Source organism: Petaurus breviceps, unplaced genomic scaffold, assembly GCF_028583685.1.
Source record: "Petaurus breviceps papuanus isolate PSGF00001 unplaced genomic scaffold, PetGlider_PUasm1.0 128, whole genome shotgun sequence".
Classification (NCBI taxonomy): domain Eukaryota; kingdom Metazoa; phylum Chordata; class Mammalia; order Diprotodontia; family Petauridae; genus Petaurus; species Petaurus breviceps.
Window position 1 is genome coordinate 2717496 of NW_027185664.1, and position 27932 is coordinate 2745427.

Below are 27932 nucleotides of genomic sequence, written 5' to 3' on the forward strand. Positions count from 1 at the left end.
TGAAGGTATAGTTTTAATTACCTGGCAGGAGGCTAAGCTATGGGAACATCTGATGATATCTTGGCACCTCTAGTCTTCTTGTCCCTTCTGGGGGTGGGAGGGAGGATTACACAAGGGTTCGGCTTTAACCCAGCAGGCTAGAGGGACCTCCCAATTACTCCTCAGGCAGTGGCATTTGGAATCTCTGCTCTTGAAATCAACGAGAGCAGGGAAGGGCAGGAAATCTAGTTACATACCTGGCAAAGGGGCAAAATCTTAATAGCCAGTTTGGCTTAGACAGTGTGGGCAGGGTAAGGACCAAGGGAAAGCAGAGAGTGTTATGTCCAGTGTGAACTGGTAACAGATCCCAAAATTCATTCAGGTGTTAAACCCATCCCCAGATCCCCTGGCTGCAAGACCATCAGGCAGATTTTCCCCAGGGAGGGTCCAGGAAGACAGGAAACTGCATCTAGTTCATTTCCACGAGCTTCTATTAAGCACCAACAGAGTTCAAGGCAGCAAGTGCTGAAATGCAAAGATGGAATTGGACATCATTCCTGCCCTCAAGGAGCTTATCTTCTAATAGAGGAAAGGATACCATGTATCCAAATGATTATAATACATATGGGACAGTGAATTAAAATGGAGGTCTTTATGGAGTGCCAGGAGAAGTCTGAGAAGGGTGTGCTCAGTTCTAGTTGATATCAAAGAAAGTCCCATCCCAAAAATGGGATATGAATTGTACCTTGAAAGAAGCAAATTATTTCAGCAGGCAGATCAAGAAAGGCAGTGAGAATCCATCCGGTGCAGGCATTGGGATGAGATGAGCATAAGTGTATTGTGTAAAAGGACAAGATGAAAATAGAGACCAGAGTCATTGAGTGAAGACGGTATTTGGATACATGAAGCGGGGAGCAGTGGATCGAGAGAAAGCTAGGGAGGGAAAAAGGGTCCAGTGTGTGGAGGGCCTTGAATGCTAGGCTAGAGAGTCTAGTTTATTATATATATTTCATATTTTAGGACATATATTTATATAGTTGACTGGTAGAGGTTTTCCGTGTGTGAGCAGAGTGATTCTTTACTCAGGCCTGTGGTGTGAAGGATAGCAGAGAGAGACTGGAGGCAGGAAGTTGATCTGGGAAGTATTATAACAGGCTAAGGAAGAGGATGGGATAAAGGCAGGGCGGTGGGAGTGAAAAAGGAGAAAATATTTTAGGGATAGAATCAGCCGGACTTGGCAGCTGATCAGATGTGGAGGGATGAGGGAGAGGAATGAGTAAAGGATGCTTTGGAGGTGACTGGCAGGATGGTGGCGCCATGAACAGAAACAGGAGTTTTGGGAGATGAGAGAGTTTTTGGTGGGAAAGGTAAGTCCATTTTGCACATACTGAGAGTGAGCGACCAGCAAGACAGCCTAGTAAATGTGGGCATCTAGACATGAACTTGAGAGTGTTAGATTTGGGTGGCATCTACACAGAAATGATCATCGTACCCTGTCGGAGTTAATGAGAGAGAGAGAGAGAGAGAGAGAGAGAGAGAGAGAAAGTTAGCCATTACTGGAGATCAAGGGTCTGTTCTTTCTGTGAAAAGTCAACAAATTCAGTTCTCTCTCCTCCTCCTCTGTCTCTGATAAAATTTATTTTTTTAGTAATTAGAAACAATAAACTCTCTCTTCCTTTTCTCAGAGAATAAACTAGCAAGAGAGAGGAAAATAGAGAGGGGAAAATTTCTAATCCCCTTCCCTGATCTCTAGGGGTCCCAGGCTGATGCTAAAGGCTGGCCTATCAGTATAGCATTGGTGACCTTATAAATATTTGGTGAACACCCCCTTTCTTCTCAAGGACTGAAGCTTTTGTCTCCTTCATCTTCTCTTTCAAGAATAGGAGCTTTAAGTGGCGGCCAGGTGGCTCAGCAAGTAAGAGTACCGGCCCCAGTGTCGGGATGACCTGGGGATCGAATCCAGGCTCAGATACTTAGCACCCACGCAGAAATACCTGTCGGTGTAACCTTGAGCAAGTTACTTAATCCCAATTGCTTAAAAAAACAAGAATAGGAGCCTTCTTCTTTTAATTTTCTTATGAAGGTGGGACTAACAATATCTACTTTCCACATTATCTGTGGCCTATATGTGTACTCAGTGTTCAGCTAACTGTAAGAGAATCAGAAGGAACCCTTCAGACAGTCAGCAGATTGGTTGCTTGATGCAGGGTCTTTTGTCTGAAAAATTAGTGGTTCCACGGAGCTGATGTAACACTCAAGGACACATGAGACCCAGCTTCTCTATTCCTATGGTTACCAGATAGTAAAGTACAAAAAGAAGAATGGAAAATGTGGAAATAGAGACTCCAAGAGGACAAGCTGTCAAGGTAAAACTTAATTATCCAAAAAAAGCTAAGGACTATCCAAAACAAACATACCACATGTAAACATTTACTCATTTCACAAATCTTTACTGAACATCTGCGATGTACATGGCTCTGTACTAGCTGGTATACAAAGGTAAAAAGAACACAGTCCCCGACATAAAGGAGGGGACAATTCAGTAGAGGAGATGATGTGGTCTAAATGTTGCGGTATGGTTCCAGGAAGTGGTCAGGCCCCCAGGGGCATACGGCCGCTATTCAAGCAGCACATTGCCACTGCTATTTCACTGCTATGCTCATGACTTCATCTGGGAAAAGTGTCCCAAAGTCTTTGGCTTGGTGCCCACCTTAGTCCCTTACCTGCTTCTTTTCCCATTCTTTTATGTTACTTCATGCTATTACCTTACTTGAGGTCATAATTTAGGCAATTTAATTAGTAAATGCATAGTAAAAGCATTCATTGTATATAACACAGACTGCTCGTTCTTTTCAGTCCTGAGTTCCTCTCACATGGCTGTCTATTTCCAATTCATCTTCTCTTTATTTTTCCAACTGAAATATGGGAATGGGAAAGAAACAGAACCTGGAAGTTCAGTGTCTTAGTGTCTGTAAAACAGAATGGGATGCAGGCCATTAACTCGCAACTGCATTAGAGAAAGCCATGGAGACTTTGGTGCCACTCAAAGATGCATGGGCAAGCAGGGGCACAGGCCACAACATCCTTTAGTCTTCCCACAAACGCTCACATGCCTAGCTGTCACAGCAGGGGGCAAACAAACACAAGCCTAACTGCCTCTCTATTTGCATCCTCTCTCTCCCACTGTCTAGCTGCTCTGACTCCCAGCTTCCTGTGGGCTCTGCTCCACCTTTCAGCAAACTTCTTCCACCACAGGCTCCACGTGATTATATTCAGCCTCTTAGGGGGAAGGGAAGATCTTCAAATCAGGGAATATCTTCAAATTCCCTTAAGCTTATTAAGGGGTAGGAAAGATCTTTAAATTCCCATTACCATTACAGTGTAAGGAACACCAAGGCCTCCAGTTTAGCCATAACTAAGAATGTGTAAAGAATAAAATGAATTATGACTGAAAAAATAGATTAAAGGCTAAGGAGAGCTTATTTTTGAATAGGGGAATGTCATGGTCAGATATGAGCCTTAGAAAGGTTACTTTGAAGTCTGTGTGGAGAATAGATTGGGGGGGGGCAGGGAGGGGGAAGTGGAGGCAAGGAGATGATTGAACATCATTCTCCACCAAGAGTTCAGGTGAGAGGTGATAACAGGTCTGATCCCCAGTAGTTACCTGGGGGGATGGATGTTTGAAAAGTTATGGATGTATGGTTGACAGTACTTGGCAAGTGATTGGATGTAGGAGATGAGAACAGAGGAATAATAATAACAGCATTTCTGTAGTGCTTTTGAGTTTGCCAAGTCCTTGACATATATTATCTCATTCAAACTTCACAACAACCATGTGATATAGGTGCTGTTATTATCCTTATTTTATGGATGAGGAAACTGAGGCAGGCAGAAGTTGTGACTTGTTCAGGGTCACACAGCAACGCAGAATTTGAACTCGGACTTTCATGACTCTATCTACTCCACCACCTGGGTTCCCTAGTTGCTGAGGAAGAGTCAAAGATGACTCCGAGGTTATGCACCCGAGGGACCAGAAACATAGCTGTGCCTTGAAGAGAAGTTAGGGCAGTGGGAAGAAGGGTGGATGTAGGAGAAAAAGATAGTTCCATATGGGGCTTGGTGAGTTTGAGGTATCTGTGGATCTGTCCAGGCACTGACAATGCAGAGCAGAGTTTAGGAAAGAGGTTAGGGCTTGATATGTAGATTTGGGAGTCATCTCTATAGTGATGATATAATCAGCTTGGTGAGCTAAGCAGCCCATGAGAACTGTTTAACTTTCTGAGAGAGAGGGTTTAGAGATGATAAGAGGACTCAGGACGGCCTTGGTGGCTAGCCACAATTAGGGTGGCAATGATGGAAGAAGTTCTATCAACAGGGATGGAGAAAGAACCACTGGGGTGGATGTGGGGCAGTCATCAGTGTCAAAAGCTTCAGAAAGGTCAAAGAAGAAGAAAAAAAAATGCCACTGGACATAGCAGTTAGGAGATCATTGGTAACTTTGGAGAAAACAACTTCAGTTGAGTAGTGGATTTGGCAGCCGGATAACAGCAGCAATGACAGCTTACATTTATATAGCACGCACTAAGGGCCAGGCATTGTGCTAAGCACTATATTCTCTCATTTGATCCTCATAACAGCTCTAGGGAGTAGTGATATTATTACTCCCATTTTACAGATGGGAAAACTGAGGCAAACAGGATTTAAGTAATTTGCCCAGGTTCACATAGCTAGTAAATGTCTAATGCTAGATTTGAACTCAGGCCTTTCTGACTCCAGGCCCAACACACTATTTACTGTACCACCTAGCTGTCCAAAGAATTCAGTCTGCCTTGTTCTAACAAATGGGAATTGAAGATCTTCCCTGTCCATTAGTAGGCCTCACATGGAGCCCAACAAGAAAAGCTTGATTAGGGGAGGCTTGTTTTCCAGAAAGGCCCACACTTTTTGTTACTTTGTAAGTAGGCAGTGGGTCATGAGGGTTGTGATGCCCTCTGATGAGAAGAGTGTTTGAGTGATGTAGCCAGATGAGACGCTGGGTAGTTGCTAAGGAGTCCCCTGGCTTTGAAAACCCAGATATTGGTGCTTCTCTCTCTGGTAACTATGTATGTATGTATTGGTCAGACAGTTGGATCTGTCTGTTGATCTGTGATGTATGTATTATTTGGTCAGACAGTTAGAAGCCCTCTCTGATGGTCTTTATGCTATTATTTCTGCTTGTAATTTCTATTTGTATTTTCTCTGAAGTTCAGGGTGCTTTTCCCCCTGAACTAAGTAAATGATCTATGTTTGATTAAAGTTAGATCATTAACCCCTTTTGAGTTGCTTTCTTTTAGAAAAGCAAATCTAAGAACCTGTGCTAGCAGCCATCCTGGTTATGCTAGGGTGCTTGCTGCTATACTTGTAGATTACAAGGGATTCATAATCTTAGAGTTGGAAGAGATTTCACATGTAAATCATCTAACCCAAGCCCTAGCTGAACAAGAATCTTTGATAAAACATACCTGACAAATGACCTTGTTTGAAGGCCTCCACTGAGGGGAACATGGACCCTTTTCCCAAGGCAGCCCAACCCATTGCATTCTGGGATAACTCTACTTGTTAGGAACTTCTGACAGCAAGCTGAAATTTGCCTCTTTATGACTTCCATTGCTCCTATTTCTTCCCTTCCCTGAGTCTCTTTCAAATTTCAGTCTTTCAAAATACTTGAAGACAGTTATGCCTTCCCTAAGTCTTCTTTCCTTCAGCCTAAACATTTTAGTTTTTTCTTTTTCTTTTTTTCCCCCAGAATTTATTTATTTTTAGTTTTCAACATTCATTTCCACATTTTGAGTTCCAAATGTTCTCCCCATCTCTCCCCTACCCCCCACCAAAAGATCACAAGAATACTGCTTACCCTTTCCCCCAGTCTGCCCTCTCATATATCCTCCCCATCCCTCCCTTTCTCCCCTTTCACATAACTTTGTTGTAGGGCAAGATGGATTTCTATACCCCATTGCCTGGTGTATCTTATTTCCTTGTTGCATGTAACAGCAATTTTTTAACATTTGTTTTTAAAACTTTGGGTTCCAGATTCTCTCCCTTCTTTCCTCTTCACCCACCCCCTCTGGGAAGACAAGCAGTTCAATATAGGTTATATACACGTAGTTATGCAAAGCATTTCCATATTAGTCATGTTGTGAAAGACTGTATTTCCCTCCATCCCATCCCCCCACCATTTATTCTATTTTCTACTTTGTCCTTGTCCCTTTTCAAAACTTTTGCTTCTGACTACTCCCTCCCCCAGTCAGTGCTCCCTTCTATCATCCCCCCCCCCCCCATCCCTTTACATTTTAGTTTTTTCAACCAAACTGTATATGGCACTATTCTGGTAGAGTTCATCTGAGCAGATAGGGTACAGTAGGACAGTCACCTTCCTCCATCTAGACACTCTGCCTCTAAGAGAAGCAGCAGGGTAGAGTGGCTAAAGTAATGGATGTAGAATCTGAGAGACATATTCAAATCCTCATGCTGACACTTGCATGTGACTGTAGGCAAGTCACTTGTCTTATCTGAGCCTCTGTTTCCTCATTTGTAAATGAGGGGGTTGGACTAAATAACCTTTGAGGTCCTTTACAGTTTTAAATATATGATGCTCTGATCATGAAGAAACCCAAGACTATATTAAGTTGAGAAATGAGTATATATTAAAGAAGTGGTGAAAATCCTTTGAATCCTGACTCTGCCATCATTGGGTTATTTCTCCTGGCTTTGAGTCACCTAAAAATTTGATAAGCATGCCATCTGTACCTTTATCCAATCATTGATGAAATATTGAATATTTTCTTCCCCAAGAGCCCCTCCCTCTGACTGGTACAACTCCATTCAAGGAGACCACTCAAGCTGGCCATCTTTTCCCAACAGGCTGCACTACCCTGGACTTCTCCATCATACTGCCACTCTTAGCACCATCCCCTTCCTCTTTTCATCTTCTCTTTGTGTATTGTTTTGCCCATTGGAACACCAGTTCCTTGAGGACCGGGACTTTTTGTTTATATTTTTGTTCCTAGTATTTAACACAATACCTTGCACATAGTTAGCACTTAAAATACTTGTTGACTGAACTGACTAATGCTTGAGACATTCCACTAGAAATTTCTCTACAAGTTGACACGAAACCATTAATGTCTATCTTGCATCTGGTCATTCAAATAGTTCTAAATCTGATTGTCCGTCTCTTTGTTCTCCCCCCCACCCCTTTGTCCAGAAGAATAACATGAGTGACTGTCAATTGCTTTGTTGAAATAGAAGGAAACCACTTCTACAGCACTTCCCTGATCTACCAGTCCAGTATCTTTCTAAAAAAAACACACACACACACACACAAATGAAGAAATTAGGTGAGTCGGGTATGACCTGTTCTCGATGAATTCATGCTGTTGGCACTTAGTGATAGTCTAGAATTTTGGCAGGAAGTCGAATCAAGCCACTTGGTCTATAGTTTACAACCTTCAGTTTCTACTCCTTTTTGAAAATTGGGCCATTTGCCCTTCCCTGGTCCTGAAACTCTGCTCCTCGCTTTTTCAATGATCTTCCAAAGATCTCTGACAAAGGCTTAGGGTTCACACCCATCAAACTTTCAATAGTAGTAATCATAACAATTTATGTAATGCTTTAAGCACTTTGCCACACATTATCTCATGAGCCAAACAACCACCTTAAGGTAAAGATGATAGAGATGGTGTTGGTTTAAAAAACAAAACAAAACACTTTTCTCTGTGTCTCTTATGAGATGCGAGATAGTCACTATAGGTATATGACTGTGGGATCCAGTTTGTCCAAACTTAGTGGCTTAGACTCATAGAGAGTGTTGTTCACTTATCATCTCCTCACTTATCTTGGGTTTCAATTCCTAACTAATCACTTAGTTCTGTCTGTTATGATCCAAATATTCTCCTTGGCTGATTAGTTCAGCCTTTTGCTGTCATGTGTCATTATTGTCCTGTTTTCATAGGTTTGGGTTAGATTGTAAAGGACTTTTGTTAAAGTTCAAGAATTTGAACTTTACATTGTGGGTAGAGAGTGGAGAGCCACTGAAGATTTTTGAACTGGGAGGAACAGCTTGTTTAAGGTAATTTTTAGTTCGAAATCTGCCACAGATATTCACTAGCTATGTGGTCTTGGACTTAACCTCTCAGTTTCAGTTTCTTCATTTGTTTGTTTTTTTTTTTTTTTTTTTGTAGCATTCACTCCCATAAGATTTTAACTATTTTTTTCCTCTTTCCCTGCTCCCTCCTGAGACAGCATGCAATCTGATATAGGCTCTACCCATATATTCCTATTAAACACATTTTCACATTAGTCATGTTGTATAGAAGAATTATAACAAATGGAAGAGACCATGAGAAAGAAACCAAAACAAAAAAGAAAACAGTCTGCTTCACTCTGTGTTCCAACTTCATAGTTCCTTCTCTGGATGTGGATGGCATTTTCCATCATGAGTCCTTTGGAGGTGTTTTAGGTCCTTTCATTGCTGAGAAGGGCTAAGTCTATCAAAGTCAGTCCTTGCACACTGTAGTTTCTTTGATTATGAAATGAAAATAATAATAGCACCTGCCTCATAGGGTTGCGAGGCTCAAATGAAGTAGCATAGGTAACATTCTGTAAAGGTTAAAGCACTATTATTATTGGTATTCTTCCACTAAAGCGTGTTGATAACCCTGGGCCCCTGAAAGCTATGCTGGTGGGAAGCCAGGTCTGGCCGCTTCTTAGCTTATGAAGCAAGAGGCTTCAAGAACAGGTTGGAGACAGATTGTACTTTTGAAGACCAGACTAGCTAAGTCATAAGAATCACAGATTTAGAGTTATAAGGGACCTTAAAGGTCTTCTGGTTTAACTTTCTTTAAGGGGACAGATTGCCCTGCCCCAATTATGCCAATTGAAGAGTAGCATACCCTCCGAGGGAATTCTGAGTATTCTGAATACTGAGAAGGAATAGGGGCTCACACCAGCTTGGTCATTAATAGGCTTTATTGGGGTTGATTTGCTTGATTGGGTTATTTAAGGGAGTTTACTCTCAAGAGGCCAGTTGTCCTGGGTGGCAGCAGGAGAGGGTAACATCGTGGATCCTCGAACCAATCCCAGCTGGGTCAGGTATATAGAAACAGGACAAAAAGAGCATAGGATGGCTCAGGGTCAACATGCAAATTTCCCATGGCGTTAGCTGGAGCTTCTTTTGCTGTTTGTATTTACTCAAGGCAGTTCACATTCTGTATGAGAATGGAGGTCTTGTTCCCACTCTGTCCTACCCCTCCCCATATCTCCCCTCCTCTCACCTTCCCATTTCACAGATGAGGAAACTGAGGCTCAACAAAGTTAAGTAATTCACTAAGGTCACACAGTCACAGAGGTAGGGGGCCCACATGGTACAAATTCACTATACCATGGTGTCTCTCAGGAAAGTTTGTTCACGTGAATTTGTAGAAATGGCATCTCTATAAGACTATTTAATAAGGCCAGAGGAGTTTTGATCTGTATTGGTAGGGAAGCCAGAGCTATAGCTGAGTGGAGCCAGGTTATCTTAAGTGTCCAGGACCCTTGAATATGAGATTCCCCTGTCATCCTCTCCCCCTCCCTCTTCCTCTTCCTTTCCCTCCCTTGCTCTCTCCCTATTCTCTCCTCCTCCCTCTTCCTCTGTCTCCCTCTTCTTTGCTCTCTCCTCCTCCCTCCCTCTCCCCTTTCCTCTCCCTTTCCCCCCCTTCCCTTATCCTTATCCTCCCTCTTTCCCTCCCCATCTCCCCCTCTCTTCTTCTCCCTGTCTCCCCCTCCCTGTCTCCTGTCTCCCCCTCCTCTCTCTCTTCCGCTCTCCCATCCCAATTTCCCTCTCCCTCCAGCCTTCTCCATTAAGGGCATGTTGCCTGGAAGGCCTCTCTGACCCTTACTGGAAACATTCCCTTCACAAAACTTTCTGGGAGAGATCTTGACCATGACCTTATCATCTTGCCCCTCTCGCACTATCCTAGCTTCTTTTCATCCAGATTCTTCACCCATCTATCCTTTGCCTGCTCAAAGCAGTCTTGGTTCTTGCATACAACCTCTCCTCCCAGCAACCTGGTTTGCTTGTTTCAGCCAGGAGGCCCAGGCCCACATCCCCACTTGAACCCCTGAGCAATTTTTTTCCCCAGCTTTGCTCTGAGTAGCCTGTCTTGACACCTGTGTGCCAGACTTACTTTCCCCTTCCCCCTTCTTAACCTATTCCTGCATATTCATTACTAACACCTGCCAGTTTTATTATGCCTGCCCTGCCCTGACTCAAAGAACCACCAGGCACACCCTGACTCTTTCAGCTGACTTGGCCCATCCCAGAGATTTGGAGGAACTTGCCTGAGGCCCCACAGCTGGATAGTGACCCATCCAGGACTTCAGCCCAGGTCTCATGACTTGTCACTATACCCCACAGTCCTCCTTCATCCCTTCTAACTTAATACTTTTTCTCACTAAAATTAAAAAAAAAAAATTGGCCAAGTGCTCTGGAGCATCGTGGCATTACTATTCACTTCTGAGATCAATTTTTATAGGAGGTCCCATTCAAGAGGATTTAGACTTATATGATACAGAGCCCAGAAAGGCCAGTGACTTGCTCAGGGTCACACGAATACCATGCATCAGACTGAGGAGTTAAACCCTAGTTCCCAGATCCCAAGGCCAGCACTCTTGGGACCTCACCTCCCTGAAATATAAAAAGCAGCTTTCTCTACAGCATCAATTTTTGTGACATGATTCCACAAACAGTGCAACTGTAGCATGTTACCCAGACATCTAGGTGGCTCAGTGAATAGAGCACCTGTCCTTGAATCAGGAGGACCTGAGTTAAAATTTGGCCTCAGACTCTTTTTTTTTTTTTAAACAATTGGGGTTAAGTAACTTGCTCAAGGTTACATGGCCAGTTGTTTCTGGGTGGGTGCTAAGTATCTGAGTCTGGATTTGATCCCAGGTCATCCCGACTCTGGGGCTGTGCTATTACTCGCTGTCCTACCTGGCCACCCCGGCCTCAGACTCTTGATACACTTACTAGCTCTGTGACCTTGGGCAAGTCACTTAACCCCAATTGCCTTGCCTTCCCCCATCCACAAAAAAAAGTTGTCACCCACACCTGAAATGAAAATCTCTCACATGGATAACAAGAAATGATTTCCTTGGAGTCGATGCTGGAGGAGGATGAATTTGGAAATGCTTTAGCACATGCTCCAGCACAAGGGATCACCCAGTCATGGGAGGTGGGCAATAGGTCCTACTCTGGCTCTTTCTCAGTTTCATTTCCTTTGGTTTTATTAATGCTAGCAGTTGACCAGTAATATAGTTTATGCCCTTTTTGCTTAGCATCCTCTAGCTTCAGCTTTGCTGTTCTGTCACTGGTTCTAGCTTATAGCTACACATTCATTCATCACATGGGTACGAGACCACAAGCCTTTCCCCACTCCATCCTCCACTCAGCTATTAAAGGGATCTTCCTAAAGTACAGGTCTGACCATGTCACCCCATCTCACTCCATATGCTCCAGTGGCTCCCAGTCACCCCTAGGATCAAATATAAAACTTCCCGTTTGGCATTCAGAGCCTTTTATAACTCTATCCCCCCTTACCTTTCCAGTCTTCTTACACCTTAAGCACTCCCACACACTCAGCAGTCCAGTGACACAGGTCTCTTTCCTATTCCTCAGATGCTCCATCTTCTTGGCTCTGGGCATTTTCTCTGACTTCCCCCATGCTCAGTATGCCCTCCCTTCCCATCTCTACCTCCTGGCTTTCTTCAAGTCCTAGCTAAAATCCCACCTCTGTAAGAAGCCTTTCTTGTTCCCCCTTAATTCTAATGCTTTTCCTCCATTGATTTTATTTTTCCAATTTTTCCTTTCCATAGCTTGTCAGGACATAGTTGTCTCCCCCATTAGATTGTGAGTTCCCTAAGAGTAGGGACTATTTTTTTTTTTGCCTTTCTTTGTACTTTCAGCACTTAGCACAGTGCCTGGAATATAGTAGGTGCTTGTTAAATATGTATTGACTGATTGATGAATGATGCTGCTTTTTGAGAGGCTTCATAGTAGAGTTTGAGTCTCCAAGATGAACTCAGGAGGGGAAGAAAAGGAGATCGTCTCTGTTCATAACAGTGACCCAGGATCAGGATCCAGAGCTATTTCCAGAAAGCTCAATTTATTTCCCTGGGATTTGTTTGGATTATAGGGATCCATGGAAACTCCTGAATCAGTGGAAAGGACACGGATCAAATGAGCAGCATCAGCATCTCAAACATTGGGATCAGAAGCCATAAGCACGGAGCAAAGCACAGCGTTAGCACAGTGCCCCACGAGGGCCGTTAGGCTGAGGAAGGTGGCAGAGAAAGAGTGAAACCTGAATAAAACTCAGAAAAGATGGTGATTGTTGGGGGTAGGCTGAGAGTCATGGGCCATGGAAGGTTGAGAGGACCCTATCCCTAAGCCTCTGCCTTTGCATGTTTTCCAGGGGATAAAGTTCACAGCTGTTCCAACACCACATGCTTTTTCTGGTAGCTCTGGAGAATGCCCGAAATTTTGTGACATTGCTAGGAGGAGTGAAAATCATATTCTGCCCTTTGGGAATTGACTTTTCCTAGGATTGCACCTATTAAATTGACATAGGATTTATAGGTAGAAAGAATTCTTAATTTTACAGGTGAGGAAACTGAGGCTCAGAGATATTTAAGTTACTTGCCCAGTGTCACACAGGTAGTAAATTTCATAGCTAGGATTTGAACTGAGGTCTTTCTGGTTCAAAATCCGGTGATCTTTCCTCTACCCTATTGCACTGATTATTGTCAGAGAAGGATGCACCTAATGAAGATGAGGGGTATCCAGCTGGGTCCACCTCTCTTCATCATCATATATCTATACATAACTTTTAACACACCAGTATCTTTAAAGATCTGTAATTCCATTGGTTTGGTTCTCTCCCATCATCAATGCAGATTGTAACAAAGTTCCTGTGGCTGAAAATCTCATCACCTGATGACCATCTGACATGATTCTGAAAATGCTAGCTCTAAGAGCAAGGCAAAAGAGAAATTAAAGTTTGAACAGTGGCAGAGAGGAAACCAAATTATTCCTCTCTGCAGGTGACACAAACGGCTTATTTATAAAGCCCCATCTCAGACCCAGCAGAGAAGCTTTTCAGAACAAAAGCTTAGATGGAGTTGTCTTTAGGTTTGATCTGGACCTATGATTTTATCAGTATGGTGGTAGAATACAAAATAACCTATAAGATCATTCATATTACTATATTGTATTATTAAAATCAGGTGGAAATAACTGAGAAATATCACTCAAATGAATTATGTAAATGGATACATTATCTGGGAATTAATTTACCTAGTCCTACTCAGGACTTATATAAATATAGATATGGGGTGTGCCAAGAGTGTGATGACAGTTTTAAGCTATAATAGCTGAACGTTCAGGACTTTAATAGCTATAAAAGCTTAAAAGGGGGCACCTACGTGATGTAGTGGATAGAGGACCAGGTCTGGAGTGAGAAGACCTGAGTTCAAATCTGGCCTCAGATAATTATAAGCTGTGTGATCCCGGGCAAGTCACTTAACCTGTTTGCCTCAGTCTCTTCATCTGTAAAATGAGCTGGAGAAGGAATTGACAGGTCACTCCAGCAACTTTGCCAAGAAAACCTCAGATGGGGTTACAAAGAGTCAGACACGCCTGAACAGCACTATAACAAAGCTTAAAACTACATTCAGACTTTTGAGATACCTGTATACATAGAAAGAAAGACTGAAATAGTGGTCAGGCCATCCTAACACAATAGAAATCGTTACATTATCTAAATTTACACATTTCATGGTATACCCATTAAAATGCCAATGGGTTACTTTATAGAACCAGATAAAATAATGATACATATTTGATGAAACAAAAGGTCTATATTCTAAAGAGAAATAATGGAAATATAAACCATCATCAAAAACAAGTATTTATTAGGAACTTATTACATGTCAAGTACTGTTGTAGGGTTGGAGGAAGAAGCAGAAATATGGGGTTTACATTGCAGTGGGAGAGACAGCATGCAAACTGCTTTTTACTAACAGAATAGCTCCTCCTGCAAACAGGAGGTAAGTCAGAATAAAGGGTGTGTAGCATGACCAGATCTCACACTGCAATATAAAATAATTGTCAAAATTATTTGGCACTGATTTAAATACAAAAGCAGATCATTGAACAGACTAAGTAGGCAAGACAGCAACGATCGAATACGGCCATCTAATATCCAATGATCTCAAGAACACAAACTACTGAGGAAAGGACTCTTTTATAACAGGAACTTTGAGGATGAATGGACTGACTCCTGATTCCCTCTCTTCCCTGAGCCATGATGCCTCTCACATGCCTCTGGGATCCTGGGGCCATAGACATTTAGATCCCTTGTAAGTCGAGGTAATTGTCATGCTGCAGATTCTCAGAGGACTGGCACCAGGGCTTTATGAAGAGTCTACTAGAGTCAGCTGCAGTTAAGTTTTCCCTCAGTCCTATTAATAACACCTTTCATTTGTATGATGCTTTGCATTTAGACTTCAAAGCCTAGCTACATTCATCATTGTGTCCTTTAATCCTGACAAAAACCCTGTGAGGAATGCAGGTTGGCACAGGGGCTCATGACCCCAGGACAGGAATAACCACTAAAGTTCTGTCCCAGGAAAATGGCCATTAAAGAAGAGGACCGCTAGATAGCACAGGGCTGGGGAGCCAGAGTCCAAGAGTGAGCAGGGCTGATGACATCAGATCCTCCCGAGGGACTTGGCTTTTTGTCCCATTTTATACTGCCTTCTGGGGATTGGCCATCTGCAAGTCAAAGCTGCCCCTGCCTGAGGCTGGAGCAGAGTTCATAGACCTCAGAGGTCATCCAGTCCAACCCCCAACCTGAAATCCTTGTTCTAATGTCCAGGGTCTGCTTGCTAACTCTTTCCCCATGAGCCCTTTGATTTCATTGGTATAAGGAATTCCCTCTGCCAAAGCAAATTTACATCTATTCTTTGTTGTTGTTTAGTTGTTTTCAGTTGTTTTTAACTCTTAATGACCCCTTTTGGGGTTTTCTTGGCAAAGACACTCGAGTGGTTTGCCATTTCCTTCTCCAATTCTTTTGACAGATGAGGAAAGTGAGGCAAATAGGATTAAGTGACTTGCCCAAAGTCACATAGCTAGTGTCTGAGGCTGGATTTGAACTCAAGTCTTCCTGATTCCAGGCCCAGCAATCTATCCACTGCACCACCTAGCTGCCCTAACATCCACTCTACAATTTTGATGGGGTTTTGGGAGTACATAGAACGATTAAATGATTTGCCAGGGTCTGCATATTTAAGATATGTCAATGGTAAGACTTGAACCCAGGTTTTCCATACTCCCAGATCTGGCTTTCTATCCGCTATACTACACTGCCTCTTTGTTTACTGATTTTCATACATCTCCCCCCACACGCTAGTTGAGGTGAGATTCCAAGTGGAGAACAGGCCTTTGTCTATTTCTACATAGATCCCATAAAGATGTGGAGGTTTCTTCACCTAATTTGGAAAAGGCATGCAGTTCTTTGAAGGTTACAATATCTTGATCTTAATGGGTTTGGGAGGAGGGTGGGGGAAGGACCAGGGAGTGAGGACGTTATTTTTTCTCTGACACAGGAGGGTGTGGTGGCATTCTCTCCCTACCTCACTACTCCAGATTCCATTAAGATAACCAGAAACTGTTGGTCCTTCATTGGGGAGCAATTGAGGTGACTTCATTTAGCCATGGTTTGCCATGTTTGTGGAACTAACCAAGAAATGGAATCGAAGGCCTCCTCTCTTCCTTCCCCTCTTCCCTGGTTATGAGGATTGTTTACTAACAGAAGGCACCAGGCAGAAGAGTTTCTGCTGCAGCAGAAAAGAGATGAAAAGTCAGTACACAGCAAAGAGGGAGGATGCAACCTGTTCTTGATTGCTGGGGAGCAGGGACAAGTCACGATCCAATGGCTCTTGCCAAGTTCTTCATCACCTCCTCTCTGGGGAGATGAAATTTTTAGTTGAGAACAGGACTCCAGTTCCAAGTCTGACTTGGCACAATCTATTCACTTGCTCTAAGCTGCAGGGGAAGCAAGGGCTGAGCTGCAGGCTAGAGGAGGCTAATGGGAAATAACTTTGGAAGGATTTAAATGGAACTCCGTGGGTGGTGGGTTAGTCATTTTGCTAATCCTCATGATTCCTGAGCTCAGTGTAAGAGGGCAACCATTACCCTATAAGTGGTGGAACAGCTAGGTGGCACAGAGTGCTGGGCCTGGAGTCAGGAAGACTCATGTTTCTGAGTTCAAATCTGGCCGTAGACACTTACTAGCTGTGTGACCCTAGGTAAGTCACTTTACTCTGCCTCAGTTTCCTAATCTGTAAAATGAGCTAGAGAAGGAAATGCATAACCAGTTTAGTATCTCTGCCAAGAAAACCCCAAAGTGGATCATGAAGCGTCAGATGCTATTGAAAATGACAGAACAACAAAGTTGGACCAGAGGGACAGGGTCCCAATACTATACTTCTTTACTTACTGGCTTTAATTTGCAGCTCCCTACGCCTACCTTCTGAACAGGCAGGCCTTTGCCCTCTTCTTCTCTCTCCCTCCCTCTTCTACCATTGCATAGAATATTAGAGCTGGGAAAAACCAGAGAGATTGTTTAGTCCAACCCCATAATTTTGTATTTGTTTTTGTATTGTCTTTAGGTCTCTGATCCCCTGGCACTATTCCTGGTCCAAGCGGCCTTGAGGCAATTTGGAGCAGATGGACAGAAGGTCTGGGTTCTATTCCTGCCTCTAATACAGACACGCTGACTCTTTGGTCCCGCACAAATCACTGGGACTCTCCAAGACAGTAAGTTGCAGGATATTTGCTGATCTGTATGGGGAGAGGGTGTATCTCCACCTGTGAGCTCTCCCCACTGATGAAATCACCACTTCCAGGGTTGTTGTGAGATTGTAGTATATGGAAAACACTTTGTAACTCGGGAAAGCCCCATAGAAAGCCTATAGAAATGATTGCACTTATTATCCTACGACAGTCTTATAAATCTAATTATTTAATTGCACTCTTGAGTTTCTCCTTGCTGGCTAGATTGTAAGCTCCTTGAGGTCAGGGACCATGGTGTAGCCTTCTTTTGCATTATTCCACAGGGCCTAAAGCAATGCTGAGCATAGGATTTAGAGCTTGAATTGGCAAAGAAGACGTGACTGTGTCCATGTGCTGACTCCTTCCACTAAATTAGCAGGTGTTTGTTAGAAACAAGTCCTAGGGAGTTGCTCCAAGCACACAGACAGATTCCAAGTTGCTTGCCCAGGCTCACATACCTAGTAACTGGAAGCCAGGTGGCGCAATGGAAGACACTTACTGACTGTGTGAGCCTGGGCCAATTACTTCATCTAAATGGGGATAATAATAGTGTGCTATCTGCTAGGGTGTGGGGAAAAGAAATTGAAATAATATTTTTAAAGTGCTTTGGAAACCCCAAAGTACTATATAAATGCTAGCTATTATTAGCATGAAACGTCAGAGTGGAACCCAAGGTCAGGTTCTCTGGCTTTTCTGAGCCTATCACTTCATTAACCCCATTGTTTTACAGGGAGGCCCAGAGTCATTAAGTTACTTACTGTGGCTCACGAAGCTACTTATGGCAGAGCCGAGACTAGACAGATGCTAGGGCTTCTGGGGTCAGACGGTAGCTTTCCTAACCGCCTAGCTACCTGGTCCTACATTCCTCCTTGTCCTGTCCCCCAGTGATGTCTAACTCAAGTAGATATGGTCACCAGGCATCAGGTTCCCTGTGGGATACATATTGACTTAGAAAACCACCTGTTAACATCATCTATCTTTCTATTTTATATGGTTCTTATTTTATCAAAGACTTCCCAAATACATTTTGGGTACAGCTAGGTGGCCAGTGGATAGAGTGCCAGGTCTGGAGTCAGGAGGACCTGAATTCAAATCCAGCTTCAGACATTTACTATCTGTGCAAGTCACTTAACCTGTGTGCCTCAGTTTCCTCATCTGTCAAATGAGCTAGAGAAGGAAATTGCTACTGAGAAAACCCCAAAGGGTGTCACAAAGAGTCAGACATGACTGAAAGGACTGAAAAACAATTCCATTATAATTTGATTTGGCTCCATCCCATCTCTTCGTCTTCCCCTATCCTAATTTTCTTTTCAGTTCTTCATTTGTGGTCAGCTGGATGAGAGAAATGGGAGGAGGGAGAAAAACAAAGAACTTCCTTTAACCTTCTAGTCAGCTTAATCTTGTGTCACAAGATAGCATAGCAGGGATGGGGAGCCTGTGGCCTTGGGGACACGTGGCCTCTAGGTCCTCAAGTATGGCCCTTTGTCTGAGACTCAGTGACACATGTGGCCTCAAGGCCACAGGTTCCCCACCTCTGGTACAGGGGAAGAGATGCTGGATTTGGAGTCAGGGGTCCTGGGTTCAACTTGTGGTTCAGCTGCTGGGGACCTGTTTGGGGGCTTTTGATTTTGGTTGCAGCTGAATGGCAGGGGATAGAAAGCTTGTTTTGGGATCAGGAAAACCTGAGTTTGAACCTGACACAGATTTTCTCTTTTGTCTGATCGCCATTCGTCCTGACCTTTGTCTTGCCACTGGACTCTGATGACTTTGGAAGAGAGAGTGAGGCTGAGCACTTTGCATAGCCCTGCCTCAGTCAAAAGCCAATTCACTTGCTAGTCAAGGCATCCCTCCTGGTGTCACTGGTCCTCTTGGAGAAGTAAGGATGAACAAGTTAGCTTCTGTAGCTTCAGTTCCCTCATCTCTAAAATGAGATGGGGGTAGATTAGGTCAGACAGAGATCCTTAATCTGGGGCCTTGAATTTGTTTTGATAATTACATTTTAATATATTTCCTTTGTGATACACATACACAGATATACATGCACACACACAGAATTGGGATTAAGTGACTTGCCCAGGGTCACACAGGCAGTAGTGTTTGAGGCTGTCTTTGAACTCAGCTCCTCATGATTCCAGGACTGGTGCTCTATCAGCCGCACCACCTAGCTACCTTGTCCTTTATATATTTTATTCTATGCATTAAAAACATTATTCTGAGAATTATGGATTCCATAGGGTTCCTGTATAATGGACTCCCTATTTTCCCTAGGCTTCACCAGATTGCAGAAGAGGTCCAGACGCAAAAAAGGTTAAGAATGCCTCCATCATATAATCTCTGAGGTTCTTCCCAGCTTGCAGTCTTCGATAAGATGGTTTTCATGCATGGGCTTATTGATTTAGAGCTGGAAAGGGCCTCGGAGGTGATCCAGTCTGACCACTTCCTTATTTTACAGATACAGAAACTGAGGTCCAGTAAGTTCAAAGGACTTGCCCAAGGTCACACAGCTAGTGGCTATCCCAGAGATCATTCTCTTTCCATCATCGCATTATGCCATATCCTTTAAGAGGGGATTTGTTTTGCAGCGTCCGTTTTGTTTCTTACCCTAATTCTGATTTCCTGCCTGGGAGAGCAAATGAGGATTCCTGCTTCATGTCCTCCCATGGACTTTCTTTCCCTTGCCTTCAGAATGACCATTGTCTGAGGCCTTTCCCACAGTTGGGGCCTGGGAAAAGTGGAAGCTGTAAAGGGAGGCACGCGGGCCAATCCTTCCTGCCCTTTTGCACCTCTGGTTTCCTCTGAGGCTTCTCTGCACCAGGCAAGCAAGTCCCAGACTCCCAGCAGCACTCTGGGGTGAGGAAAGGGAAGTAGGCCACAGCACATGGGAGCGAGAGCTTTGCCAAATTGGGAAAAACACTGCAGTCCCATTGGAACTTCAGGTTGCTGACTGCCCCTTAATATAAATTCCTCCCCAGCTGCAGGAAGCTTGGTTTAACCCACTTGTTGTGTGGGTACAATGAGACTTTGTTTTTATAGGATCATTTCTTATTCTCTACCATAATAGCTGATCTGTGCTTCGATGTGCATCAGCCCTGGGGCCTCCCTCCTTCTTTGTCTGGGCAGATTGTCAAAGTCTGATAGGGAGGTGTGGCTCATCTCTCTGTAGTCTCCTGTGTGACGGAGGCAGGTGATGCTAAACCTGGCTTACTCAGCCTCTGCCCAGGAGAATTTTAGAGATGAATGGCACCTTATGGACAGAGGTAGTGGACAGTGGATAGAACACTCATTTTGGAGTCAGAGGGTGGGGGTTTGGATGCTGGCTGTCATGTGGGCAAACACTTGACCTCTGCAGGGGTGGGTGAGATGGTATGCACCTGCTGCTAGGGCGGGCTGAGGTGGACGGGTCACTTCAATGTGGGACTTGTAGTAGTTTAAATGTAGCAGTAGGCTAAAGAGAGCCTGCTGAATTTGGCGCCAACATGGTGAATGGAAAGGCCGCCTAGGGTGGAGTGAAAGGGCCAGATCAGAAACAGAAAGGGTCAGGGTTTCTGTGCTGATCAGCTTTGGGATCACCAGTGAGTGTCCACTGCATCTCTAGCCTGGGCAAGAGAGGGAGACCCAGTGTCAACAAAACAAACAAACTCTTCGGGCCTCATTTTTCTTGTCTGTCAAATGAGGGGATTGGATTAGACTTAAGGTCCCTTTCAGCTTTAAAATCAGTGATCCAATCCACACCCCCTCATTTTTTTCAGATTAGGAAACGGAGAAATCATATGTTACACTGGACTAAAAATCAAAGGACTGGATTCTAATCCTTTTTCTGCAACAAACTAGCTGGGTGACCTGAGGCAAAGCTCCTCAGCGCTCTGGGCCTCGTGATTCTTTCATTGGTACAGAGGGCTTGGGCTAAACCGCTGCCAGCTGTAACATTTATGATAGTTTGGAGTCAAATGATCGTCTAACAGACTCTTCCAGTCATTGATTCTGACTCTGATTTTAGCCACTTCGTATTGGAACAAAATCCTCTTCAAGTCTGTTCTGCCAGCTCCTAACCTTATTCTGTCAGTTGAATCTTTTTGGCATAAAAATTTCACAGACTTTCCTTGCAATTTCCAGGTTTTCAGGGGAGGTTCCTTCTCAGATGACTGCTCTACTCCTTTAGACAGAGGTCATGTTCTTCTCTTCCCTCCACGTCTCTGTCCCTCCTCTCTCTCTGCCTCTCAGACTCTCTCCCTCTCTTTCCCCTTCTCCTTCTCTTCTTCCTCTTCCTCCTCTCTCCTTCACTTTCCCTCCCTCCCCCTTTCTCTCCTCTTTCCCTTCTTGGTCTCCTCCTCCTCCCTCTCTCTGTCTTAGTCTCCTTCAGTCTCTCTCCTTCTATCTTTCCTCTTGCCACCTCTCCCCCCCCATTCCTCTCTCTCTGTCTCTTCTCCCCCCATCTCTCTGTCTCTTTCTCTCTCTGTCTCAGTCTCTTTCAGTCTCTCTCCTTCTCTCTTTCCTCTTGCCACCTCTCTCCACCCCATTCCTCTCTCTCTCTCAGTGGACATACCACTGGGCAGTGCGAATGAGAAGGTAAGAACAGTGGCAGAGTGGGAGGCACTCTGACTTGGGATTCAGAAGACCTAGATTCAAATCTTGCCTCTAAGACAACCTTTGTGATCCTGGACAAGTCATTTCTCTCAGCTTCAGTTATCGCATCTGTAAAATTGTGGGGGGAGGGGAGGATTTAAACCTGTGTGCATCTTTTGGTCTCTAACATTGTGATTTTTCAACTCATTGTGGGGAGAGTAAAAAGCTCCCTCCCTTCATGGGGCAGGCTAGGAGAGAGAGAGATCAGATGGGAAGAGAGAACACTATGATTCTCCCCTAACAATGTCTTCTGGTTGGAGGGTCCCTTAGCACTCCTCAGGAAGAACTCATCATTCCAAATAGTCTCACCCACCTTATTTCTGAGAATAAATAAAATTTAAATCATTTTCCAAATTCATATGCATGGCCTTTTGACTGCTCTATAGCCAGCCCCTGTAATCAGGGGAAAATTGGAGACCTGATAATACCCCTCTTCCGGCTTTGGTGCAAGAGTCTGCCTGACCCCGGGGGTAGAAGGAGGCAGTGTCTACAATTCTCACAGGGTTTTTCAAGGGTTCAGATTGGTCTACCCCAGCTGACTATGGTCATTCCTGTTATTCACATTACAAATCTGATGAAAATAAGAATGTATTAGTTACATCTCTCTAGGCTCACAGGATCATAACTATTCAAACTGAAAGGAACCTTAAAGTTCAGCTAGTCCAATTCTTATTCTGGAGATGAGAAAAGCAGCCCAGAGAAATTAAGTGAATGGTCCAGGGGCACACAGCCAGTGACAATACTAGCTAGGACATGAACCCAGGTGATCTGGCTCCAAATCTATATATGTATAACTCTCAAAAAGAGAAATTGACTGAAAGGCTAATTTCTGAGGTCTTTGCCTCCTTCTGAATCTGTTTTTCCATCTATGTGACTATGTTCTGCCTATATCAGGGTACTCAGGTCCCAGGGGGAGGGGGAAGGGAAGGGAGGGTAGCATCATCCGGACAAGCTAGGATCCTATGTTCCTATGACCAACTGTTGGCAAGAGAGTATACAAAAGTCCTTGGGCTGAACCAGGCCTTTTGTTAGAATCAGATACTCTGCTAGCAGGGTCTCTGCTTCCTGGTTGCTATATAGAGAAACACTGTGTTTTAGTGGCTGGAAAGCCATTCATCAAGCTGGGAAGTGTCAGCTTCAATCTCTGCCTCTGATAGGACACAGTGAGGTGACCCTGACTGTAAGCTCCATGAGGGCTCAGGCCTTATCTAAATTATCTTCCTCAGGGCCTTTGCAAAATCTAGGATGTTTGCTAGATTTTTGTTCAGTTGCATTGAATTGAGCTGCCTGATCAAAGGGCCTCTTGGGAAACAATTAATTCTACTGGGAGAGATCCACCTTTGGCCTGGCCCATCTCTATCTGTCACTTTCTCCACTTCTGACTTGGATCATGTACCATGTATCCATCAGCTCCTCCAGCCACATACTGTTAGCTCCCATCTGTGACTTTTCATCTCTCATGTCAGGCTTCACACCAAGGAGGCGGCCAAAGGACCAGGGGTGTGCTAAAACTAACTTGAACTGAATTGTTAGATTTTCAGTGTAAGCATTTATGTCTTAGAAATTGGTAAATGCTACAAATCAGGACTTGATTTATTGTTTTGTTGATTGTTTAGACTTAAGAAAGTGATGGAGAAAATATAAAAAAGGTAAATTCCACTAAAAGGGCATATAATTTTTCCTCTAAAGACATGGTTGTTAAATATTTACCAGTATACCACTGAGATACATCTGCCTATATCCCAGTCCCTGACTCATCTTGAGTTTACCTTCAGCTTGTATCTCCCAGTTTTGAGCCCAGCTCATCAGTCATTCCAAGACCCACTAAAGGAAGTCTCAGGCCTCTGGCCTATTTCCTCATATACCTCACTGGCATCTGTTGACAAGGCCTTCTTAACCTCTTCCTCCCCAGTTGGAAATTCTGAACCCAGGCAAAAAGGGAAAATGTACAGAAAAGTGGAGAAGATTTGGAATCCAGGCAGTCAAGACCAGATTAAAGAATGAGCATCTAGCATAGCTCAGAGTAAGCAGCAGCCAGGAAGCAGAGACCCTGCTAGCAGAGTATCTGATTCTAACAAAAGGCCTGGTTCAGCCCAAGGACTTTTGTATACTCTCTTGCCAACAGTTGGTCATGGGAACATAGGATCCTAGCTTGTCCAAATGATACTACTCTCCCTTCCCTCCCCCCCGGGGACCTGAGTACCCTGATATAGGCAGTCCAGTCCCTTGTCAGGGGAAGAGTTGAGAGAGCTGTTAAGTTCTGACAACATGCTTTCCCATTGTAAACTCAGATTTTGGATGAGAAGCTTGTTAACATCAAGCTACTCAGAATTTATTTGCATGATACTGGGGTTTGCTTGAAGTTTTCTTGGAGGGAAGTCTAATTTGAGAATTGCATGTGACAGACAAAGAAACTACACCCTCATAGCATCTCACATAGGAATGTGCCTGCTAGTTCTCTGTTGTTGAAAAACTCTGATTGTAGGCAAGCATGAGAGAATTTTCACAGATTGATTATTCAGGGTGTGGTCATGTTGGGATCTCTCTTTGGAGCAAGGACCTTCTGTGCCCAAGTCCTCCAATGCTCTGCAGTTGGTCATTTTTTTCTCTAGGGTTTCTCCTGCATGTTGACTTAGAAAAGAATGGTTATCTTTAGGGTATTTGCTGAATTGAGCCAGGGGTCTTTATGCTTTTAATTATCCCTGAGCTTTATAATAGACACAGATTATCTGTCATCCCTTACTTACATTTACTCACAATAGAATCAGAGAATAAGAAGGCCATTACAGGTCATTAATTTTGGGCAAGGAAATTATAGGCCACCCAATTGTCATAGGCACCTAGCAATACTACCGATGTCATTGGTTGACTGGCTGCGTATATTCTTTGGGATTTTAGGGGAGAGAACCTCATTTATTAATTTATTTATTCATTCATCAAGCATTTATTAAACCCCTCCTATGTGCCACACACATATCATTATGTATATTACACATAATTAATATATTACATAAAGTATATGCCAGAATTAACATAATGAATAAGGGACAAGCCAACTAATATGTACAAACAAGCTATTTGCAGGATAAATAGGAAATAATTAGCAGAGGGAAGGCCCTTGAATTAAGAGTGGTTGTGAAGAACTTCCTGTAGAAGATGAAATGTTAGTTGGATGGGGCAGGGATGGGGAGGGAGAGCATTCCAGGCGTGAGGGACAGCCAGAGAACAGACCGAGAGCCAAGAGATGGAGTCTTTTATTTTTTTCTTTTTTTGGAGGGTGGAATTCAGGGTGATTGGGGTTAAGTGACTTGCCCAAGGTCACACAGGTAGTAAATGTTAAGTTCGTGAGGTCGAATTTGAACTAAGGTCCTCTTGACTCCAGGGCCGGTGCTCTATTCACTGCACCACCTACCCATCCCAAGATGAAGTGTCTTGTTCATGGAACAGCAAGGAGACCAGTTGGGCTGAAATACAGAGTTTATGAGAGGGAGTAATGTAAAATAAACCATAGCTTTGGATCCTGGATTTAGAGCTGAAAGGTCATTGTCTTTAACCTCTTCTTATTACAGATAAGGAAATTGAGGATTAGAGAGGTAAAGGAACTTGCATGGGGTCACACAAATAATAATAGCCAACATTTAGATAGCATTTTAGGGAAGGTAGGTGTTTCAGTGGATAGAACGCCAGGTCTGGAGTCAAATCCAGCCTCAGACACAGACATTTACTCTGGGACAGTCAGTTAACCCTCACTTGCTGCAGTTTCTTCATTTATAAAATGATCTGGAGAAGGAAATGGCAAACCACTCTGGTATCTTTGCCAAGAAAACCCTCAATGGGGCCACGAAGAGTGGGAAATGACTGAACAACAGCAACAAATAGAGCATTTTAAGATTTGCCAAGTGTTTTATAGGTTATCTCATTTGATCTTAACAACCACCTTCCTGTAAAGTCGGTGCTGTTATCATCCACATTTTGCTGTTCAGGAAACTGAGGCTAGGAGAGATTAGGTGATTTGTCCAAGGTCACACACCCAGTAAGCCTAGATCAATCAGCCTGACTCCAAGCCTAACATTCTGCCCATTGTTCCAGCTAGCCAGACCTGGGTTCAGATCCTGGATCTTTCATTTACTCCCTATGTGGTTTGGGGTCCTCGGTTCCTCATCTGTGAAATGAAGGAATCAAATTGGAGAACCGTAAGTAAGGTGTCTTCCAGCTGCAAGTCTTTGGGGGTAACTTTTCTGTGGAATGAGTATGGGGGGAGTGCTGGGAATGATCATCTTCCTGGCATTTCATCTAAGAAGTCTCTGGAGAAAAAAATAGCCTTTGAATGAGGGAAGGTACAAGCAGGCACTTGAGATCAAGGACCAGCTGAGGGTGCTGTGTCCTTCTTTGAATTCACCTATCTGCAAGGAAAAAATTCTTCCTGGTGTGAGAGAGAACACTAGACCAGTGGTTAGCAGGCAAGGGTTCAAGACCCCACTTGGTCACTTACCAGCTGTGGGAGGAAGCTGACGTCTCTGAGCCTCAGTTTCCCTTTATGCAAAATGGTCATAAATAATATTTGTACGACTCACTCAATAGGCCTGTTGTGTGGAAAACACTTTGGAAACCCTGAAGTGTTTGTATAACTATGAATGTTTAGTGTATGTAGCCCAGCAAGGGTAGCCACCATTTTTAGCAAAGATGTTTTATGTGTGTCTTTCTTTTTTTTTCCCCCTCTCACAGGTGTGAATGAGCATGGATGATGAGGTGATGTCACTTCTGGTGGAATACCTAATTTCCATGTAGTTCCCTTCAGGGCAACTGTTAAACCATCCAAGCAAGAACTTGTTGGACACTTCCTTCCTCATCTTGTTGAATACTCTGTGGCAATTGTTCCAGTGTTTTGCTAAGTGTGTCCCATCCTCGCTGTGCCAAAGCCAACAACAGCTCAACGTTGCGTAGGCTACCTCCATGCTCCCCTGCCTGCCTGAACATGGGCACAGGCCGAGCAGATGACAGCCAGGAGGTCCCAAGGGCTTAGGCCTGTGCTGGCTCCGGCCCCTTCAAAGTGCTTCTGCTCATGATGGTGGCATCCTGGGGTGGCCGCCATGCCCATCACCCAGGACAACGCGGGGCTGCACCTCTCTCTCCTCCTCCAGTGGCTGCGGAACAACCTGCAGGAGACACAGGGAGGGCCCGAGCACAGACTCTGCCAGTCGGCCATCCAGAAGCTCCGAGAATACATCCAGCTGAACTTTGCTGTGGATGAAAGCACGATTGTGCTTGACGAGAGTCCCCTGGAGATGGAAATCTGCACCGTGTACCTGACCAAAGAGGTGGGGGACACGGATACTGTGGGGCTCAGTTTTGGGAACATCCCTGTTTTTGGAGACTACGGTGAAAGACGGCGAGGTGGTAAGAAACGGAAAACACACCAGGGCCCCGTACTAGATGTGGGCTGCATCTGGGTGACTGAGTTAAAGAAGAACAGCCCGGCTGGGAAGTGTGGCAAAGTGAGACTGAGGGATGAAATCCTTTCCCTGAATGGGCAGCTCATGGTTGGAGTTGATGTCACTGGGGCCAGGTGAGTGGAAGTTCAGCCTATCAGCCAGCGGCCAACTTGGTTACAGGTACTGAGTCAATGAGAATGAGCTTTGCTTATTTCAGAATATGTGCTACAAGCCAGCATATGGCAGAAGTCCTAAACATGTAGCATATTCAGCTAGGTGTCACAGTGGAGAGAGTGCTCGACTTAGAATCAAGGAGACCTGTGTTCAAATCCTGCCTCAGACACTTATGAGCTATGTGTCCCTAAGCACATCCTTAACCTCTGTGCTTCAGTTTCCTCATCTGTAAAATGAAGGGTTTGGATTCGATGACCTCCAAGGTCCCTTCTGTGATATCAGTTATACCTATGGAGTCATACAAAACATATTTCCATATTACCCATGTTGCAAAAAAAAGACAAGAAAAAGAAAAAAAGAGAAAAAAGTATGCTTCAATCTGCATTGGGTTCCTCAGTTCTCTTTCTCTGGAGGTGGATAGTATTTTTCACCTTGAGTCCTTTGGAATTATCTTGGATCATTGTCTTAATTAGCTAAGTCACAGTTGGTTGTCGCTGTAATATTGTTGTCACTGTGTACAATGTTCTCCTGATTTTGCTCACTTCACTTTGCATCAATTCACAGAGTTCTTCTCGGGTTTTTCTGAGAGCATCCTGTTCATCATTTCTTACAGCCCAATAATATTCCATCAGAATCACATACCACAACTTGTTCAGCCATTCCCCAGGGGATGAGCGCCCCTTCCATTTCCAGTCCTTTGCCACCACAGAAGTTGCTGCTATAAATATTTTTGTACTTAGGGGTCCTTTTCTTTTTTCTCTGATGTCTTGGGCTACAGAGCTTGTATTGCTGGTGTATCGCTATCTTGTTTC

At 43.9% G+C, this 27932-nt stretch overlaps 1 protein-coding gene and 1 long non-coding RNA gene across 3 annotated transcripts in view; both read left to right on the plus strand.

Moving 5' to 3' along the window:
- LOC138171490 (PDZ domain-containing protein 2-like) overlaps positions 1 to 27932 on the plus strand; it is a 539177-nt gene that overhangs the window by 146349 nt on the left and 364896 nt on the right. For both annotated transcript variants that reach the window (XM_069101003.1, XM_069101012.1), the window contains 2 exons: positions 16729 to 16876; positions 26240 to 27080. In XM_069101003.1, coding sequence (XP_068957104.1) covers positions 26605 to 27080 — 476 coding nt within the window. In that variant the 5' untranslated portion in view covers positions 16729 to 16876; positions 26240 to 26604. The remainder of the gene's footprint in view (positions 1 to 16728; positions 16877 to 26239; positions 27081 to 27932) is intronic.
- The window catches only part of LOC138171518 (uncharacterized), a 579386-nt gene that overhangs the window by 132768 nt on the left and 418686 nt on the right, over positions 1 to 27932 (plus strand). The window lies entirely within an intron of this gene.